General features: G+C 43.3%; 1 protein-coding gene and 1 long non-coding RNA gene across 4 annotated transcripts in view; one reads left to right on the forward strand and one right to left on the reverse strand.

Annotated features, from left to right (window-relative positions):
• ALDH2 (aldehyde dehydrogenase 2 family member) overlaps positions 1-11,678 on the forward strand; it is a 29,756-nt gene extending 18,078 nt beyond the window's left edge. For both annotated transcript variants that reach the window (XM_060120667.1, XM_060120666.1), the window contains 6 exons: positions 1,659-1,761; positions 2,365-2,549; positions 5,149-5,313; positions 7,150-7,307; positions 8,931-9,045; positions 11,243-11,678. In XM_060120667.1, coding sequence (XP_059976650.1) covers positions 1,659-1,761; positions 2,365-2,549; positions 5,149-5,313; positions 7,150-7,307; positions 8,931-9,045; positions 11,243-11,275 — 759 coding nt within the window. In that variant the 3' untranslated portion in view covers positions 11,276-11,678. The remainder of the gene's footprint in view (positions 1-1,658; positions 1,762-2,364; positions 2,550-5,148; positions 5,314-7,149; positions 7,308-8,930; positions 9,046-11,242) is intronic.
• Positions 1-20,592, reverse strand: part of LOC132503847 (uncharacterized) — a 32,960-nt gene that overhangs the window by 1,576 nt on the left and 10,792 nt on the right. Inside the window, exons 2-5 of one of the 2 annotated variants that reach the window (XR_009534648.1) lie at positions 16,312-16,389; positions 14,518-14,879; positions 7,384-7,547; positions 2,900-2,984 (exon numbers count right to left, since the gene is read on the reverse strand). This is a non-coding gene — a long non-coding RNA (uncharacterized LOC132503847). Of the gene's footprint in view, positions 1-2,899; positions 2,985-5,749; positions 7,548-14,517; positions 14,880-16,311; positions 16,390-20,592 lie in introns of those variants that run through there. The other variant, XR_009534647.1, reaches the window with a different exon arrangement.

Genomic DNA, 20,592 nt, shown 5'->3' on the forward strand with positions numbered 1-20,592 from the left:
GGAGACTGTGCTCCGCAACGGGAGAGGCCACAACAGTGAGAGGCCCGCGTACCGCAAAAAAAAAAAAAAAAAAAAAAAAAAAAATGAGGATGGCAGTATCTATGCAGTACAGACAGTGGGTGTGGTGTAGTGGGGAAGATAATGCGCTTTGGAGTCAAACTAACTGTTTCAGCAGCACTTACTTAGCTATGTGACCTTAGGCAAGTCAGCCTCCTGAAGCCTCCTTTTCCCCCCCTATAAAATAGGGATAATAACTGTGCCCACCTCCCAGGGTTGGCCTGAGTGAGATAAAGCTTATGATGTATTCAGCAAAAGTCTAGCCCAGAGTAAGTGCTCAGTGAGTGAATGAATGAGTGAGTGCTGCTCTGTGCCAGGCCCCGGAGAGACAAAGACATATAAGATGCCTGGGGATTCCTTAAACATAATCACCTTGAAAGCAGGGACAAAATTCATTTTTCCTATCCTTGAATTCTTGGAAGCCTTCATTGCATGACTTTAGAGAAGGCATGCTGAATAGTATAATAAAGGTGATCTTTAAAATGATCCCCAGGTAAAGTTACCTTTAGACATTCAGTCTGTATGCAGAGATGGCGGTTGCGGGAGGGCAGAACTGTGGCCTAGATGACAGTCCAGGCTCGCTCTTGGCTTAGTCACCACCTAAATTAATGCCTCAAGGGGATGTTGAGAATCTTGCAGATGGGATCGTTTCTTTCTTTCTTTCTTTCTTTTTAAATTAATTTATTTTTGGCTGTGTTGGGTCTTCATTGCTGTGCACGGGCTTTCTCTAGTTGCAGCGAGCGGGGGCTACTCTTCGTTGCAGTGCGCGGGCTTCTTATTGCAGTGGCTTCTCCTGTTGCGGAGCACGGGCTCTAGGCGTGGGCTTCAGTAGTTGTGGCTCGCGGGCTCTAGGCGCGCGGGCTTCAGTAGTTGTGGCACATGGGCTTAGTTGCTCCGCGGCATGTGGGATCTTCCTGGACCAGGGCTCATACCCGTGTCCCCCTGCATTGACAGACGGATTCTTAACCACTGTACCACCAGGGAAGTCAGACGGGATGGTTTCTTGACCGCGGTATGTGTGCTCATTCAACAAATAAGCACAGGGGTTCTTTGTGCCAGGCTCTTGGAATATGGAGGTGAGAAGCACCCCATCCTTGCCCTGTGCTAGGAGATACCATTTAAAACACTGTGAGAATGAGGCAGGATAGCAGGTCTGAACTGTTGCTGGATGCAGTTTGCCCAAATGTGAATTCTGACTCCACATTTACTGTGTGACTTTGGGCAAGTGACTTGACCACTCTGAGCTATAGCTCCCACATTTCTATATCAAGGGAAAGAGTCGGCCCTACCTCTGAGGTTGTTGTGAGGGTTGAACTTAATGCACACAAAACACTTAGCACAGTGTCTGGTATGTAGGTGGTGCTGAGTGTGTAGAAGCCACACAGCAATGACCCTGCTCGTGTCGTTACTGACATTGTCATCCTACGAGCTCAGAGGATGGGGCAGTGATGGTAAGTGAATGGCCAGATTTGGTGAAATTCTCCAGGTCTCTTGTAGTCCAGCTACTCCCTCAGGTTGTGGGGGCTTCTGTTCTGTGTGTCTGAGAACATTTGGTTTTGTTTTCCTCCGCTGAGTTTGTCTCTGTTCCTGCTTCCCTGTAGGTTGGCCACCTAATCCAGACTGCTGCGGGGAACAGTAACCTCAAGAGAGTGACCCTGGAGCTAGGAGGAAAGAGTCCCAATATCATCATGTCAGATGCTGACAGTAAGTTTTCAGGGGGGAGGTCTGATATCAACCTGTCGCTAGCTCTGTATTCTGTGGTTCCACTCAGTTCCGCAATCCTCAGCATCCCTCGGATTGGTTTCTGCCCCCAGGGCCTCAGGATGAAAGTAAGACTCCTCAGCATGGCCCTCTGGCCTACACGATGTGGCCTCTCCCCCAGCCTTTCTCCTCTCTGCTCCCTGTAATCCAGCCAGGCTGAGCTACTCACTTGCATAAGAATGCAGCATGCTTTCAGATTAGACTACTTTTCCTCCATCACATCCTTTTTCCTGGTCCTGCTGAGGTGCTCCCAGATTCGTCCTCCTTGAGGGAGTCTTCCCTGATGGCCATAGGCCAGCTGGTTTGGTCCTCCAGCCACCCTTGGCTCTATTACCATAGTGGGTGATGACCACTGTCCTTCGTGTCTATCTGCCACTTGGTCTCCACACTCAGAGAAGGGAGCGATCGGCCCTGCCTTGTTCCCACACAGAGTCTGGCACCCAGCAGGCATGAACGCTGTTGGTAGTGTTAACGGGTTAAGGGTAGCAGCCACTGGGGCCAGGCTCCTCCTTATCCTCTTCTTATGGTTGCCTTCTGCCTCCGCAGTGGACTGGGCTGTGGAGCAGGCCCACTTCGCCCTGTTCTTCAACCAGGGCCAGTGCTGCTGTGCAGGCTCCCGGACCTTTGTGCAGGAGGACGTTTACACCGAGTTTGTGGAGCGGAGTGTTGCCCGGGCCAGGTCTCGTGTGGTCGGGAACCCCTTTGACAGCCGGACTGAGCAGGGGCCGCAGGTAAGCCCAGTGGTTGCACGCAGGTCTCGGTGTCCGGAGCCACCATGGAGAAGCGGAAAGGGCCTTGGACTCTGAATCCGGCAGGCCTGGCTTCAAGTCTCAGCTCTGCCAGGTACCAGCTGTGTGCCCTTGGGAAGCCACATGCTCTCTCCGAGCCACCATTCTCTCATCCATAAAGCCTGTCCTTCGTAACTCACAGAGTGGCCGTGAAGTGGAAATTAATAATGGAAAGCCCTTTGTAAATTACATACACATAATAAATATGAGGAATGGCTGTGAGAAAGGGAATGCATGTTTCCTGGACCTTGGCCATCCATATAAATGCATCTGCCAGAAAGACACACACATACCTGTTGTTAATCGCAGTTACGTCTGGGAGGAGGGCGGAGGGCTGTTGTAGCAGAGGGACTTCATTTCACTTTATACTCTTCTGAGCTGTTTGATTTAAAATTAAAAAATTTTTTTTTTTTTTACAGTGAGCATGTATTCATTTTAACTAATAAGAATATAGTCAATAATAATTATAACAAAAGGAAACACAGTGCCTCACCCCATCACATCCTGATCCTTTTTCCAGCATTGGCCTTAGACCCAGCCTGTCTTGGGCTCACTCTCCACAGGGCCCTGTGCTGGCCTCCTCCAGCCTCCTCCTCCCAGGGATGAGGAATCCACTGGGTCAGGGATGCTTCCTCCCACAAATCCCTTGCACGCGGCCCTGAGCCCACTTCTGGGGCCAACAGGGGCCTCTCTGCAGGCTTCATTGTCCTGGGGATGTCTGCGTTCCTTGTGTCTACTCCCCAGGCTCCAGTGCTGGCCAAGGCAGCCTTTTTTTTTTTTTAATTAATAGATTCTATTCTTTTAGAAAAATGAGCAGAAAGTACAGAGTTCCCATATATCCCCTAACCTCCCCATCCCCTAGTTTCTCCTATTATTAATATCTTGCATTGGTGTGATACATTTGTTATAATTTGATGAGCCAGTATTGATATATGATTATTAAATGAAGTCCGTAGTTTACATTAGAGTGCACTCCTGGTGTTGTACATTCTGTGGGTTTTGACAAATGAATCAAGACATGTATCCATGATTACGGTATCACACAGAATAGTTTCAGTGCCCTAAAAATCTCCTGTGCTCCACCAGTTCATTCCTCCCTCCCCCTAACCCTTGAACCACTGATCTTTTTACTGTCTCTATAGTTTTGTCTTTTCCAGAATGTCATATAGTTGGAATCATATAGTCTGTAGCCTTTTCAGATTAGGCTGCTTCCTCTTTTTCTTTCTTTTTCCCCCAGATTGCCTTCTTTTACTTAGCAATGTACATTTAAGTTTCCTCTATGTCTTTTCGTGACTTGATGGCTCATTACTTTTCATGGCTGAATAATATGCTACTGAATGGATAGGCCACATTTTCTTTATCCATTCATCTGCTGATAGACCCTTGGGTTGTTTCTACTTTTTAGCTATTGTGAATAGTGCTGCTGTGAATCCCAGCGTCTTTTTTCCTCTCATTTTTCTTTGTGGTTTGTGGCTATATAATTATTAAGGTAATATAAATTTGTATTAAAAACTTCATAAAAAAGTTTAAAGTAAAAAATAAGATCCCCTTGTCCCCTTCATGTCCATTCCTCATAGGTAACCACATACACACAGAGTTACATTTTGGCATGTTTGTTTTAGCAAAAGTAGGGTCATATAATATATATCATCCTACAAGCTTCCCCCCTCTTTACAGAACATCTTAGGCTGTCATTCTGTGTCTGTCTGTGGACAGGTCTGTTGTTAATGTTGCCAACATATGGGTGTGCCATATTAACCAGCTCCTCTACTGATGCATACTTGGGATTGTTTCCACTTCTTGCTTCTGTAAGATGTTCCCCAGTGACTGTCCTTGTTCAGGTCCCTTTGTCACATGTAGAATAAATTCCTAGAAGTTAAATAGCTGGGTCAGAGGATATGAACATCTAATTTTTTGTCTGATATATATATTTTTTTTCCTGGTACGCGGGCCTCTCACCGCTGTGGCCTCTCCCGTTGCGGAGCACAGGCTCTGGATGCGCAGGCTCAGCGGCCATGGCGCAGCTGGCCCAGCTGCTCCGCAGCATGTGGGATCCTCCCGGACCAGGGCACGAACCCACGTCCCCTGCATCGGCAGGCGGACTCCCAACCACTGCGCCACCAGGGAAGCCCTTTGTCTGATATTAATAAGCCATTTGCCCGAAGAGCTGTACCAGCTTACAGTCCTTTCTCTTTTTTTTTAAATTGAGGTGTAATTGACCTATAATGTTGTATCAGTCCTTCTAATAATGTATGACTATTACAGAGTATGCAGCATACCCTTGGTATCAATGTATTTTCTTACTATTTAAAATTTTTAGTAATCTCATACTTGAAAAACAAACAGTAGGCTTGATATTCATTTTGATATTCATTTCTTTGAGGGCTAATGAGTTTGGTGGAATCTATTCTTACGTTTTGGGCCTTGCTTATTCATGATCTGGCCATTTCCCAGTTGGCTTCTTGCCTGTGTGGTTCTAAGCCTGAAGCTGGGAGAGGTATGGCTGTAGCATCTCTGTAACTCTGGGCTCCTTCTCCCTCAGGTGGATGAGACTCAGTTTAAGAAGGTCCTTGGCTACATCAAATCTGGGAAGGAGGAGGGGGCGAAGCTGCTGTGTGGTGGAGGGGCGGCTGCTGACCGTGGCTACTTCATCCAGCCCACCGTGTTTGGAGACGTGCAGGATGGCATGACCATCGCAAAGGAGGAGGTTAGCATGCGTCCAGCGCTCGAGGGAATGTTCCTAGGAGGAGAAGCGGACAGTTCAGTCCAGCATCTTGACCCAGGACCCATCCGCTGGCCTTGGGCCAAATCCTGGCTCTATGCATAAGACAAATGATTTGCAATTCGCTTCTGATCTTGTGCCTCTCCTCTTCAGTCTCTTATGGCTGCCAGTGGTTGGGGAGAACGTCTGAATTCCCCAACAGAGCCTACAGGTCCTTTGTGTTCTGCTCCCTGCGAGTTAAAGGAATGACTCTTCCCAGCCCTTCTCATGGCCTTCGTGTAAGCAGACACTGGACTAGATCAAAGGGCTGACTTCCCCACATGGCGAGAGTCCCTTGATCTTCTCTCCCCCTTGGCACTGATTACGAACGTAGGGCAGCAACTCCATCTCATTCATTCGTTCATTTCACAAAATTTTTTTTTTAACATCTTTATTGGAGTATAATTGCTTTACAATGGTGTGTTAGTTTCTGCTCTATAACAAAGTGAATCAGCTATACGTATATATATATCTCCATATCCCTTACGACAAATAATTTTTGAATTCCTACTATGTGCAAGGTGCTCTACAGACACTGGAGATCCAGGGGTATCCGACATGTGTACTCTGCCCTTGTGGATTCAGACTCACTCCACTTCCCCCAGCAGGATGAAGCCCTTTAGCGGCCCTATGCAGGGAAAACATTATACTGCCACCCCCTTTCATGGATAATTCAAAATAAAATGATATTAAAATGCAAAATCAGGGTAAGAGAGTACAACAGAGTTCTGCCTCTTTTCCCATCATGACTACTTCGATGCTATTTTTTTTTTTTTAATCTTGATGGAAATGGAAAATATCCATTTTCTAGAAGGGCAGGGGCTGCCTTTGCTTTGCTAGTGCCCGAAGTGCAAGATGCCCCGTCTCGCAGTCCTCGCTCCAACCGTGATGGGCTCCTGGCAGTCTTCTCGCACCTCCGTCTTGACACTCTCCACCCAGTCCTAGAATCAGTGATTTCTTCAGGAAGTCCTAGTTTCTTTAGTGGAGAATGGGATGTTGTAAGAATGGGTGCTGCGTGTGCCGGTGCCTGGAACTCCATTTCCCTCCTCCCTGCTCCTCATCCTCACTCTGGTTTGGCCAGTTTCTGCTCGTGTGGTGTCACAGCTTGACTATCACCTCTCGATGCCTTCCCTGATCCCCTGCCTCCCATCACTCAGGCCAGGTAGCTCCTCTGGGCTCCCACCACTTGTCACGGTCACATGCCAATCACTTGATTACATCAGGATCTGTTCCCCGGGGTCTCTCCCCTGATAGGGCTGAGAGCAGTCACACCCCAACCGCAACAAGCACGCCTAGCTCCCATGTTTTGGTTTCTGAAGCCCACTAAAGCCCACTAAAAGGAACCAGGATGCCTTGAAGAAATGGCTCAGAAATAGGGCAGGGAAAGTATAAAATAAACTCAGAACATCTTGAGATCAGAGACCCTATTTTGTTCATAGCTTTTTCTTCAGCATCTAGTGTGTGCCTTGTTGAATGACTGACTGAAATTCTTTGAAACTAAGTTTCCATGTGACCTGTCAGTGCAAGCCCCTACCTCACAGGACTGTTTAGAAATAAGATAAGGTATGTAAGGTCCATGGCACACAGAAGGTAACCAGTCCCCTTAGCTTCCTTCCCTTTGTATTCCAGTGAGTGTGAGAGCTGTCTTCTCCCTCTGGAACTGTTAGGGTGTGTCTGGAGGCTTGCTACCACATCTGGAATCATCTGCTCAGTGCTGTGGAAAGCTGGGTAACAGGTGGTTCCGTGTCTGCCCCACCCACCCATTGTGCTCTCTAACCCCAGATCTTTGGGCCAGTGATGCAGATTCTGAAGTTCAAGACCATAGAGGAAGTCGTTGGGAGAGCCAACAATTCCAAGTACGGGCTGGCCGCAGCTGTCTTCACAAAGGACTTGGACAAGGCCAATTATCTGTCCCAAGCCCTCCAGGCTGGCACCGTGTGGTAAGTGCCTCCCAGCAGCCTCTCGCAACCCAGGTAGAGATCCCCAAGCCAGGGTCTTCTGGAATCCACTACTCACATCCCAGAATTGGGGTGCCGGGCTTAGTTCCTCCTGGGTCAGGGTGTGGTGTAGCAGATGGGGATGTCCTTCCCCCTCTCCTCCAGATGAAACTTCCCTCCGGTGCATATGTCCGTGCAGCTGTTCTTGGGCAAGCAGATGGATGACTGGGGCTCCTTACCAAGCTGTAACAAGAGCAGGAGACCAGAGCTGAGGGCCCACATCTATGTAAACACTGGTCTTAAAAGCTTAGCACCTATGGCACACCCACTAGGATGGCTGTAATTTATTTATTTTTAATTTTTTTAAAAAAATTATTTTATTTTATTTTTGGCTGTGTTGGGTCTTTGTTGCTGCACGTGGGCTTTTCTCTGGTTGCAGCAAGTGGGGGCTACTCTTTGTTGTGGTGCGCGGGCTTCTCATTGTGGTGGCTTCTCTTGTTGTGAAGCACGGGCTCTAGTCATGTGGGCTTCAGTAGTTGTGGCTTGCGGGCTCTAGAGCGCAGGCTCAGTAGTTGTGGCGCACGGGCTTAGTTGCTCTGCGGCATGTGGGATCACCCTGGATCAGGGCTTGAACCCATGTCTCCTGCACTGGCAGGCGGATACTTAACCACTGCGCCACCAGGGAAGCTCCGATGGCTGTAATTTAAAAAACAGAAAATACCAGGTGTTGGTTAGGATGTGGAGAAACTGGAACCCTTACACATAGCTGGTGGGAATGTAAAATGTTGCAGCCACTAGAAAAATCTGGCAGTTCTCAATAAGTTAAACATAGAATTATCATAGGACCCAGCAATTCCACTCCTGGGTACATACCCAAGAGAAAAAAAACATACATCCACACAAAAAAGTGTATCTGAATGTTCATAGATTATTCACAATAGTCAAAAGGTGGAAATAACCTAAATGTCCATCAACTGATGAATGGATACACAAAATGTGGTTTATCTGTGCGATGGAATATTCAGCCATAAAAAGAAATGAAGTACTGATAACCTGCTACAACATGGAAAACATAATACTAAATGAAATAAGCCAGACACAGAAGGTCACATATTATATGATTCCATTATATGACATGCCCAGAATAGGCAAATCCATAGAGAGAGAAAGTAGATTAGGGGCTGCCAGAGGTTGGAGGAGGGGGGGGAATGGGGAGTAACTGCTTATTGGGTATAGGGTTTCTTTCTGGGGTGATAAATGTTCTGGAATTATATAGAGGTAATGGTTGCACAACATTGTGAATATATTATAAAGCACTGAATGTACTATAAAGCACCTTTAAAGTGGTGAGTTTTAAATTCAGTTAAAATTTAATAATTAAAAAAAATTGCCCCAAAAAGCTTAATACCCAATTAGCAAAAATGATTCATTGAAATGGGAAGGATGAGATGACTTATGGCTTTATTTCATGTGGCCTGCTTTTGACTTCTATATAGCTAGCTATTAGTAGGGTTCTACCCATCCATTTTTCTCAATAAAATTTTAGAACAATACAGGAGGTCCGAGGGGTATGATGCTTATCCTCCACCCCAAAAGTTACTTCTGAAATCTCATCTTAAATTATAGGGTCAACTGCTATGATGTGTTTGGGGCCCAGTCACCATTTGGTGGCTACAAGCTGTCTGGGAGCGGCCGGGAGCTGGGAGAGTATGGGCTGCAGGCATACACTGAAGTGAAAACTGTGAGTATGGGCACCTTCTCAGCCCTCTCCCTCGTGCTGGAGTCCATCAGTATTGACTGCTAGTTTCTTGTTTTAAGCCATGGAAGCTACCAAAGAGGGTAAAGACCCAGTCTCTGCTGTGTCTCATGAGGAATAAGTAGGGACTTGACCACCACTATGCCTACACAGTCCTTTGCTGGGCTTTGTTATACACTGAGTTCTGTAAAACCTGAGAGGAGGCAAAGATCCCAGTGGGCTGAAGCAGCGAGGAAAAACTTCTAATAAGAATCAAGCTACGAGGCATTAGATATCAAGGGGCGTATCCTTTGCTTCTGCAATCCTGAAGAACTAAGCAGAAATAGAAAGAAAGCTTTACTTCCATAAATAGCCATCACAGCATTCTCCAACAGGGAAAAATCAGATGTAACTTAAACGCCCAATAAATTATGGAATATTAAGTAGCTGTTAAAGTATTTTTGTAGAATATTTGATATGAAAAATGCTTATCCTTTAAAGTAAAAAAGGAGGATACAAAGTGATATATGCAGTATAAGCCCAACTTTAAAACTGTATATGCCCATATACAGATACTCAGATATCTTTATCAAAGTGAAAAAAGACAGGAAAGAAAGATACTAAGGTAAAAATGATTTTCTGTCTACAATGAATACTAATTATAATTTAACCAGGAAACATACTCACAAATGATATTTTAAGAAAAGAGAAATGGGCACAGGGCAAGCAAACCAGCCTGGGGGTGGGGGGCGGCGATGGGAGCAGGATGAGAAAGGGGGAACAGAGCAAGAAAAGGTAAACAGTGGTCTTCATTCAGTATATACTATATAGTGTGAAACTCTAATAAGATACAACCTAAGTTCTCAAAAAGATCACTGGAATAAAGTAAACATGTTTACTTGTTTATTGAAATGTTTCCATTATATACAAGAGGTGAGACCCAGATTTGATATTGACATTGAGATGTCATTAGCCTATAACTGTTTATCAAAACAATAGTTATGGAGGAGATTATTTAGGTATGGAGTGAGGGAGGAGGGAGGCCTAAGACTGAGCCCCAAGGAACTGCAGTATTTAAGGATTGACTGGAGGGCAGTGGAAGAGCCTGAAAAGGAGAGGCTTGAGTTGAGGTGATTTGTGGAGGAATCCAACTGTAAGCTGCGAATGCTGGGGCCCTCAGGAAGTGAGATGTTGGGGAGAACTCGAGAAGGCTTTTGAAGAAATGGCAGGACTTGATGGCTTAGGAGGGTTAGAGGATGTGGGTGAAGGGGGCAAAGCTGGTTCAGCCCAGCATCCACACTGTGCTTGGTGCTCATGATAAAGAGTCCTGTAAAAAAAAAAAAAAAAGTCCTGTATTTTGAGCTTTAGGAACTCGAATGATAACACTAACAAAAATAAGGATTTTTGTGTTATCATTCACTAACAAAAATGACTGTTGCATGCTAAAGGTCTCAGAAGTCAAGTTTGCAAGGGGGACTGATGAGAAAATTTCTTTTTATTTTTACTGAAAGTTTACTTTGTGCCGGGATCTGTGCTAGACTGTCTTATGTATGTTACATCATTTAATGCTCACAACAACCCCATGAAAGAGATATTGCTGTTACCCCATTTTACAGATGAGGGAACGAGTCACACAGAGGTGAAGCACTTGCCCAGTAGCGGGGAACGATGGGATTCAACCCCATATCCATCTGAATCTGGAACCTTCCCCCTAACACACTGAGACACCTGTGAGCTTGAGCACATTATCTTTTCCTGGCTCTGATTCTTGTGGAGGAACATACGGATCTCGGTCAGGGTCTCTCAGCCTTGGAACTGTGGACACTTGGGGTTGGATAATTCTTTGTGGTGGGGCTGTCATGTGCAGTGTAGGATGTTGAGCAGCATCCCTGACTTTTGCCCATTAGATGCCTGTAGCAACCCTCCCCCCAACTGTGACAATCAAAAATGTCTCCAGACATTGCCCACTGTTCTCTGGGGGGCACAGCTGTCCCTGGTTGAGAATGACTAGGTCAAGGGAAGGCAGAGTGTGATCTCATGCAGAACACAGCCCTAGCAGTTGCTGGGATTGGCCACTGGCCATCGAGATGTTAGAAGTCAGGAAAGCCCTTCTGTTTATAGCTCAGGCAGCACCCAGCTGAGGGGGCCTGCAGACCAAAGGGAAGCATGAAGATTTAACAGCTTCTCTGCACCCCTCTTACAGGTCACAGTCAAAGTTCCTCAGAAGAACTCATAAAGAACAATGCTGGCTTTACTCATCCAGTGATGGAAAGTTCAAGGAGATAAGCAACAAAACCAAGAAAAATGACCGTTGCATGCTAAAGGTCTCAAAAGAGAAATTCTGCCAGAAAAATCTCTTGGATCAAGAAAGTTCCAGAATTTGAATCAATAAATAGGGTGGGTGTGGGACAAAGGGTATATGGAAAGCCTTTTAAACTGCAACAATACTACTAGCTTTCAGGGTGATCTTTCAAAGATAGATTCAAATATCTCATCCATTCCATCTGAAACACTTCTGTAACTTGCCTTAATGGGGGAAGAAAAAGCCATTGTTTACCACTGTTCCATCTTTGAAGTAGCAACTAGCACCTTTCTTTGTATTCTGGACTAAAACTCATTAAAAACAGTGCTGCTCTTCACTTTTTAGGTAACTCTTCCTCCATCTCAACCCAAGGAGATGCTGTCACATAGATATGTTGTCCCCTCTGTGTGTATGTCACATTGTAAACAACTGTCACCCATCCCCTACTGTGGATAAATAGCCTTTGTTTCCTGCACGTAGTTAACAGATGTTTCCGGCCTGCCCATGTGTGGTGGGCCCAGTACGACACACCGAGGACGACACCCACACAAGTCTCCCAGCCCCTGCCCTCAGAGAGAGGGAGGTAAACCAGGAAACACACACTTGACACCCAAGGTTGGTTCTCAGTGTTTTAAGTTCAAAAACTTGGTCAGAACAAATGAGACAGATTCCTGCTGGACCAGTTTCATAAGAGATTAATTTGAAATCCAGATGTCAATTTACTCACTTTAAGTGAGGTCTGTATTTCCAATAGCTGGACCTTTTGAATCTTGTATCAAGAACACTGCCTTACTTTAGTCAAGGGACCTGGCAAATTAGTAATCAGTATTATTAGTAAATTAGGAATCAGAAGATTCCTTAGTGAGCAATGGAATTGGAGCAAAAAGAATTGAATCACAGTAGTAGTTTGTGAGTGATCACATTTGGGTCACAGATTCCTTTAAGAATTTGAGGCAAAGTTTGATCCTTTCCTGAGGAAAAAACACCTGTATAATATTTGCAGACAGTGTCAGGGAGTGATGGAGCTCACTGGTTGACCCCTGGCTTTATTTCACTGAGGCTAAGCCACATCTTGATAGGCGATCCCTATTCCACTAGAGATTAATTGGACTTCTTTGAATAGCACTTCTCAATTTTTGTCATATATGCATATACCTGTACTATCATTTCATTTTTTCTTTAAATTGACTCTTATTTAGATAAAAATTTTGAAAAATACCTTACTGCAATACCTAAAAAAGAACGGCATTTAACTGCCATAAATAGAAGACATTATAAAAAAGATGAAACAATGTTACTAAATTTAAAATAATGAAATACAAGTAAAGCTAATCTTTTAGATTTTATATATGTATGTATACAAATTAATCATTCTATAGCTGAAGTAAGTGTACCTCATTGAGGAGACAAGGATTTTATGACCAGTCAGCAGTAATGGGATATTCCAGTTGACGTTGCTTCAAGAAATGATTCTGTATTTTAGCTTTGATGATGAGCAGCAGCAACAGTGCCATTACACGTGAACCGAGCAGCAAAGGGCAGAGCTTTGAGCTCACTCCCGTTCTCCCATCTTCTCTGCAGCTTCTTAGGCTTAAGGTGGTACGCGGTGGCACCAGGTCAACTGAAACGTCTGTCCTCATGGCACTTGCATCTACCTGGGGAGAGAGGCATTAAACATAGGGATATAATAGGAAGAGGGTGTTCTGAGAGTGCAAAAGGGGATGCCTGGCCTAAGCTGGGCCTGGTGGAAGAAATGGTCACGCCCCTCTCACATGCATCCATCATAAACACTTACTGGGAGGTTACTGAGTGCTAGGTACTGGCGATGCAAAGACGAATAAGACTTGTAAGACACTATCTAGAAGCTCAGGATCTGGTGAGGGGAACAGAGTCTCAAAAGTGATGATTATAATATAATATAGATGCCAGATATTGACAATGAGAGCGATCAGGTAATGACATCATGGAAGGATAAGAAGGGCCCCTGCTGACTGCAGGCAGGGAAGAATGCTCCCTAGACAATACTCATGTATTTTACTTGCTTTCCAGGCTTCTTGCCAGAAGTTAAATTCTTGAAGGTTTGAGCCTGGGTTATTTGCCTATAATTTATGCCCTTTATGTAAATGGGAGTACCACTATTATCTGCTAAATATTTACCCTAAGCAATAATAAATGCATGTCAAAGTCTGATTTTCAGAAGTTAAAAACATGACTCCTATGTGAATATAAGATGAACACAGGTCAAAGATTTTACTCATTAATTAATAAGATGATGAAGCGGATAAACAACAAAGTCCTACTGTATAGCACAAAGAACTATATTCAATATCTTGTAATAAACCGTAATGGAAAAGAATATGAAAAAGAATATTTATAACTGAATCACTTTGCTGAACACCAGAAACTAACACAACATGGTAAATCAACTATACTTCAATTAAAAAGAAAAGATGATGAATCAGGTTCAAAAATCATTGAGGAACTGGCTGTCTGTGGGCGTTTTAATAAAGGTTTTTGCAGCAACGAAGACCCAACACAGGCAAAAATAAAATATATAAAAATAAATTAATTTAAAAAAAAGATTGCTAGGTTAGATACAAAACTGGTTAATGTCCTAGAAAGCAAGAAACAGTAACTAACCATGAGCATTTTGTTTTTACCAGATAGAAATCATTTGCAGCTGTACTGGACATAAATCTATATATAAATTATAGGTCACTTCACAGAGTGAGCTCTTAATTAGTTAACAGCAAATTCAAACAATGCTACGATCTCCTAGGGCAGAGTTGACAAGCTTTTTCTGTAAAAGGCCAAGGTGATAAACATGTTAGGCTTTTCAGGGTACATAACATCTGTCACATTTTCTTTTTTGGTTTTTAGTCCTTTAAAAATGGGGGAAAACCCAACATTCTTAGCTCGAGGGCCGTACAAAAATAGGCCACGGACTGGATTTGGTTTCCTGGCCGTAGCTTGCTGACCCTTGTCCTAGAAAATGAGAAAATCATTGGGTGGGCCTGTGAAATGGGGTCAGGCATGACTTTGAAAGGACATGCATTTATCTTCTTGGCCATATTTGTAAGTTTTGGATAATTTACAAATATGTAATCATTAAGACAAAGTTTGCCTTTGTACCACCTGAAGTCATCTCAGTAACACCACTGGTGGGCAAAACTTACTTTGGGAAACAGGATTCCTTGTACATCCCAGCGCCAAGAGTCTCCGTCCAGCAGTTCAGACTGAACAAATTCATAGCCTTCGGTTCACTGCTTCTCTGACAAGATTTGGGAACTGCCCAAGCCAACTTGGAGGAGATAAATGGGGGGACCTGAGATTACCATCCCCTTGCAACAATGTGTTAACAAATCATTCTGGCAATTTTTTTAGATTTTTAAAATTTTACCTTTTTTCCATTCATTTATCTATTCCTTGTTTCAGGAAGTCTTAAGTAGCACTTATCATAGGCTAGGTACTGTGCTAGGTAACTGCTTCCTCAGGGAGTAATGGTGGTGACATTACTGGCTCCCAATGCTTAGTCTAGCTGTGGAGATAATGAAACAAGCGATTGCACTAAAGTGAAGTGTCACAATAAAATGACTAGACGCTCCCAGATTGTGGGATTACAGTGTTGGGGGCTTTGTCACCCTCCATGCACTAAACACATTTTTTAATGTAATATTTATTTTGTTAATCATAATAAACACACTTTTAATGTTTTGTTATACTGGTTACAAGGAACAGTGAATTAGGAACTATAGAGGCAAAACTAGCATTATATTACCTAGTTTTGGTGTCTCTTTCACTGAGTTACAAGGTTCTGACTCTTCCACTCCTTGATTTTGTTCCCAGTCCACATTTCTCAGGCAAAAATAACAACTAAAATAAGGATAAGTTAATTTCTCTCTCAAGTAAAAGAAGTCCAAAGTTGGGCAGTTAAGGGCTATTAATGTGATTCCACAAAGTCTTTAAGCAACCTGGGATTCTACTATTTCAATGTTCCATTATCCCTAGAGTATGACCCTCATCCTCAAGGTTTAATATGGCTGCTAACATTCCAGCCATCACATCAACATTCCAGGGAGTAGGATGGTAAAAAGGACAAACAAAGGTGGGACACTCTTCTCTATAAGGCAGCTTCCCAGAGGTTGCCCACAAAACTTCCATTTATATGTCTTTGGACAAAATTAAGATACATGGCCACAACTAGCTGCAAAGAAGGATAAGGAATATTGTCTTTTTAGCCAGGGATCAGCGTGCCTAGCTAAAACTGAAGTTCTTAATTCTAAAGAAGAAAAGGAAAATGGATTTGGGAAGGCAAATAGCAATCCCTACCATGATGTGAAACAGTACCCTCAAAATTTTGGGTGATGCCTCTCCTATGCCTAACCTTACCACCAATTTAATCCAAATCTCATGATGTAGGGTGAGAGTACTGGGAAGATTTTCTGAACAGACAGTGTATTACTTAAGAATATTTTAGTTGCAAGTGTCAGAAAACCAAATTCAAACCAGTGTAAAAAAATGGTTCCTATGTTCCAAAATCCTTACATCTCAGCTTTGGCCATGGCTTGATTCAGAAGTTCAAAGAGTTTCCATCTCTTGGCTCCACCTCTGCCAGGTGGGCTTCATTTTTAGACCATACCCATTTTGGTTCTGGTGGGTCTGGATCCTTAGAAGAGCCAACTGACCTCAACAGCTCTCATCTCACACCCAGCCAGACTCAAGTCCACTGGCTAGGAGAAAGTCCCTTTTTGCTAGCCCCAGCAAAGAGGTTCATGCTAATTGGTCCAGCTGATGTGACATCCTGCCCCTCCCTCAACCAGTCACTGTGGCCAGAGGGTTGAGATGTGATGATTCACTTAGACCTGAGTCATAATGGTCCACAATTGTGGCCAGGACTGGAGTCCCCTCTAGTCCATCTGGGCTGAAAATGAGGGAGGGATGGATCCCCCAAAGAATACTGGTGCTCTTACCTGAAGGAGAAGACATAGAGATTGGAGAGTTTCCCGAGTTACTGCCGACCTTTTAATATTTCAGTGTTGCCAAAACCCCTGTTGGGGTGAATTGGAGAAAACAGAGGAATGTAATGTTTCTTGCCCCCAGTCCCTGTGAATTAGACTCATTGTAATTGTAAGAGAATCTGTTTTTCAAACTGACAAATAACAAAGGAAATGCTAGCTATTAAGAAATGTTTATAATGTTGATTCTGACATCCTAGACACATTAATCTCCTTGTGCTTTTAGTGACAAACCAGTTAGAACACTAGCTATCTAAGCAAAAAGATCTCAGGTTATAACCTAATCTCTCTGGGTATTTGGATATGGGTCAGTCACAGGAGTATTGGGTGTAAAGCTGCTGTTTCTGCCTTTAGCCTTGCCCAGTGCCCAAGAGGAAATGGCTGAATGAGGGACACAAGGAACTACGCAGCCCCGAGAACCGAGCTGATGAGGCGTTTTCTAAGTCTAGGCGCCACCTCGTGGTCAATAGGTACAACTACAGTGTTATCCTCTCTGAGAGCTGATAGGCTAGACCTACCAGGCTGGTGTCTTTCAAAGATGGTGTTACACAAATGATTTTATTTACAAAACAGAAAAAGACTCACAAACTTATGGTTACTAAAGAGTATAGTGGGGGGCGGGGAGATAAATTAGGAGTTTTGGATTAACATATACACACTACTATATATAAAATAGATAAGCAAGGACCTGTATAGCACAGGGAACTATATTCAAAATCTTGTAATAACCTATAATGGAAATGAATCTGAAAAAGATTATATATTTTATATATATATATATATATATATATATATATATATATATATCTGAATCACTTTTCTGTATACCTGGAACACAACATTGTAAATTAACTATACTTCAATTTTAAAAATGGTTAAAACAAGCAAAACAAAACAAAACATGGTGTTACATACAACAAAACTGTATATGGGCAATACCTAGCAGGCAAATGCAATGAGAGAATCAAGAGGCCAGGGTCACATACCCAGAATAACTGAAAACAGGGACTCCAACAAAAACTTGTTTATGAATGTTCACAGCAGTACTATTCATAATAGCCAAAAGGTGGAAACAACCCAAATGTCTATCAACAGATGAATGGATAAACAAAATGTGGTCCATTCACATAATGAAATATTATTCAACCATAAAGAAGTAATGAAGCACTGATACATGCTATAATATAGGTGAACCTCAAAAACATGATGCTAAGTGAAAGAAGCTGAACATAAAAGGCCACATATTGTCTGATTCCATGTTTATGAAATGTTCAGAATAGGTAAATCCATAGAGACAGAAAGTAGATTGGTAGTTGCCAGGGGCGGGGGAAAGGAGGAAAGGGGATGGATAATAGATATGGGTTTCCTTTGGGGATGATGAAAACGTTTTCAAACTAGATAGAGGTGATAGTTGCACAACACTGTGAATGGACTGAATGTCACTGAATTGTTTACTTTAAAATGGTCAATTTTATGTGAGTTTTACCTTAATTTAAAAAAATTAGCCGCATTACCTCTGGGCCTCCATTTCCTCACGATCCCTACAGTAACATCCAGTTCTCACTCAGCTCTTTTGTGAAGAATAAAAGGGAACTGATATTCATTTACATTGATTTTATTAACCCTTTTCTGAAAAGGAAATAAACAAACACGGTAAAAAAAATGTTCAGTGAAATATACCCCTAGCTCCCAATCTGGTGGCCCCAGGAAGAAATATTTACTGTGTATCTACTAAGTGCCAGGTGATGCTGATGCTGCTGGTCTGGCGGCCACACTTTGCGAACCACCGCCTGAGGAAAAAATGTATCAGGTCGTTCTTTGACCCTTCCATACAGAAACCCTCATTTCCTTAATATGAGAGGGATCTGAACTTCCTTCAGAAAGACTTGTGTTAGCTCTTTATTTTTTATTTTGAAATTATTTCAAACTTAGAGTTTTGAGAAAAGTACAATCATCTCTCATATACTCTACCCAAATTCATCCATTTTTAGCATTTTCTCCCATTTGCTCTATCCCTTCTTACCCCCCTTCCCAACTCCCATTATATATTTTCTTTTTTTTCTGGACCATCTATGAGTAAGTTGCAGGCATCATGCCCATTTACTTCTTAATACTTTAATGTGTTTGAATTTTTATCTTGGATACTCCCTTAAGTAACCACAGTTCAGTTACCTAATACAGGGAATTTCATTTGATACACACTGACCCAATACTTGTGGGAGCTTTTGACAACACTAGGAACATCTGAGGAACAGGATTATCCTGGGGGAAGCTGCTGATATTTCCTGGTCCTACTCTGCCTCCTTAGAGACTCTTATATGCCAGCTATGATCCCGGAAGAGGGCCCTCACCCAAACCATGTTGGCACTCTGGCCTCAGACTCCTATCCTCCAGAACTGTGAGAAATACGTTCCTGTTGCTTCTAAGCCACCCTGTTTGTGGCATTTTGTTGAAGCAGCTCGAATAGACTAAGATAGCACCTGACCTTCACTCATTTCTGACTCCTGCTGATTCCTCTCTTCAATCCCATTGCAAAGGGTAGAGATAAGGATATCAGTTCAGTATATTACCTGGCAATAACAACAATAAAAACCATCATCACCATAATCATCTGAGCATTTAATGGTTTATTTTTAAAGCTATATCAAAATGTCATGTTCCTGTGTCTCGTTTCAGGTAATCTCTGTGTCTTGTTTCTCAGCTGAAAAGTGGGAATCACAGTCATCAAATGAGATATTGTAACTCTTTGGAAATTGTGCCTTTTCAGAATCTTACTTTCCCCTTGGGGCTTCAAAAGGCTACCAAGTGAAGTGGTGGTTTAATGGGTATAGAGTTTCACTTTTGCAAGATAAAAAAGTTGTGAATATACTTAAAACTACTAATTCATACACTTAGAAATAATTAAGATGGTAAATTTGATGTTTTACGGTTTTTACCAAAATAATACTTAAAAAAAAAAAAAACTACCAAGTGAGACATCTGAGGAGTTGTCCCAGAAGAGGGATGATGTTTCTGTGGCTCCCAAAGGAGAGACCCGAGCCAGTCGGTGAACAGTGAGGGAAGCAAGCAGGAAATCTCTGGCAATGGGCAGAAAAAGCTGCATGTGGGAAGGTTCACGCCAGGTCAAGGGAAGTGCTCCAGCAGGGGCTGAGGAGCCGCAGAAATGCAGAGCTGCACTGTGGGCACAGGGTTGGACTTGATGATTGCTAGGGTCCCTTCCACCTCAAGAGGCTGAAGGATTTGAACTGAGTCAAGTTGAGCAAATGCTAGAACTTTCCATTCACAGACTGTCAAATTTTATTATGCTATATTTGAGGAACAGAAATTTAGGTAAAAAACCAGTGCATGCTCTCATGCTACAGGAGAATATAACTTGGTATGACTTTTCTGGTAGGAATCCACTGCTAAAAATTTATCCAAGATAACAAATGGACAAGTGGACAAAATATGTTTATTTCCTAAGTGCTCTTTCCAAGCACTATTTGTGATAGCAGAAAACTTCAAACAACTTAAATGTCCATTAAGTGACCACTCGGTGACACTCAGAGGGTCGAGACATCAATCTGAGTATCAAGCAGAAGGGAGATGTTTGGGGCGGGATGAGGGACAGCAAGTACCAAGAGAGACTGGATGCTGCTCCTCTTTGCTTCTCTCCACAGCCTTCTCCTTTCTCTGCAGGTTGGCTTTCACTGCTTTAATATTCATGCAGCAGACGATGACTGCCTCAGCCTGGACAGCACGACTCACGGTTGGCTTAATGTTCCAGTCTCAGTTCCCATGAGCTTCTGATAGGTCCAGCTTGGCCCAGAAGTCCATTCCTGAGCCAGTCAGCTGTGGCTGCAGGATGGGGCCACATGGTACTCACTAGATGTTAAGCCCATCCCCTAAGCAGGGGCTGTTGGGTGATGGGCACCCTGGAGGTGTCTACACTCACTCATCAGTGTGGTCCAGGACCAACTGGCAGCATCTATAGCACCAGGCAGCTTCTTAGCAATGCAGATTCCCAGGTTCCACCCCATACCTAATGAATCAAAATCTGCATTTTAATAAGGTCCTCAGGGGTCAGTCTGCATTAAAGTTTGGAAGACACTGATTTATCACAAGAAAGGATGGTTCCTTCCCATTTTCTTCCTTCCTTCCTTCTTCCTCCACCCCCTTTCCTCATTAAAATGCCTTTACTGAGGTATAATTCACATACCATACAATTCACCCATTTATTTAAAGAGTACAATTGAA

Source organism: Lagenorhynchus albirostris, chromosome 14 (genome assembly GCF_949774975.1).
Source record: "Lagenorhynchus albirostris chromosome 14, mLagAlb1.1, whole genome shotgun sequence".
In the NCBI taxonomy this organism is placed as follows: Eukaryota; Metazoa; Chordata; class Mammalia; order Artiodactyla; family Delphinidae; genus Lagenorhynchus; species Lagenorhynchus albirostris.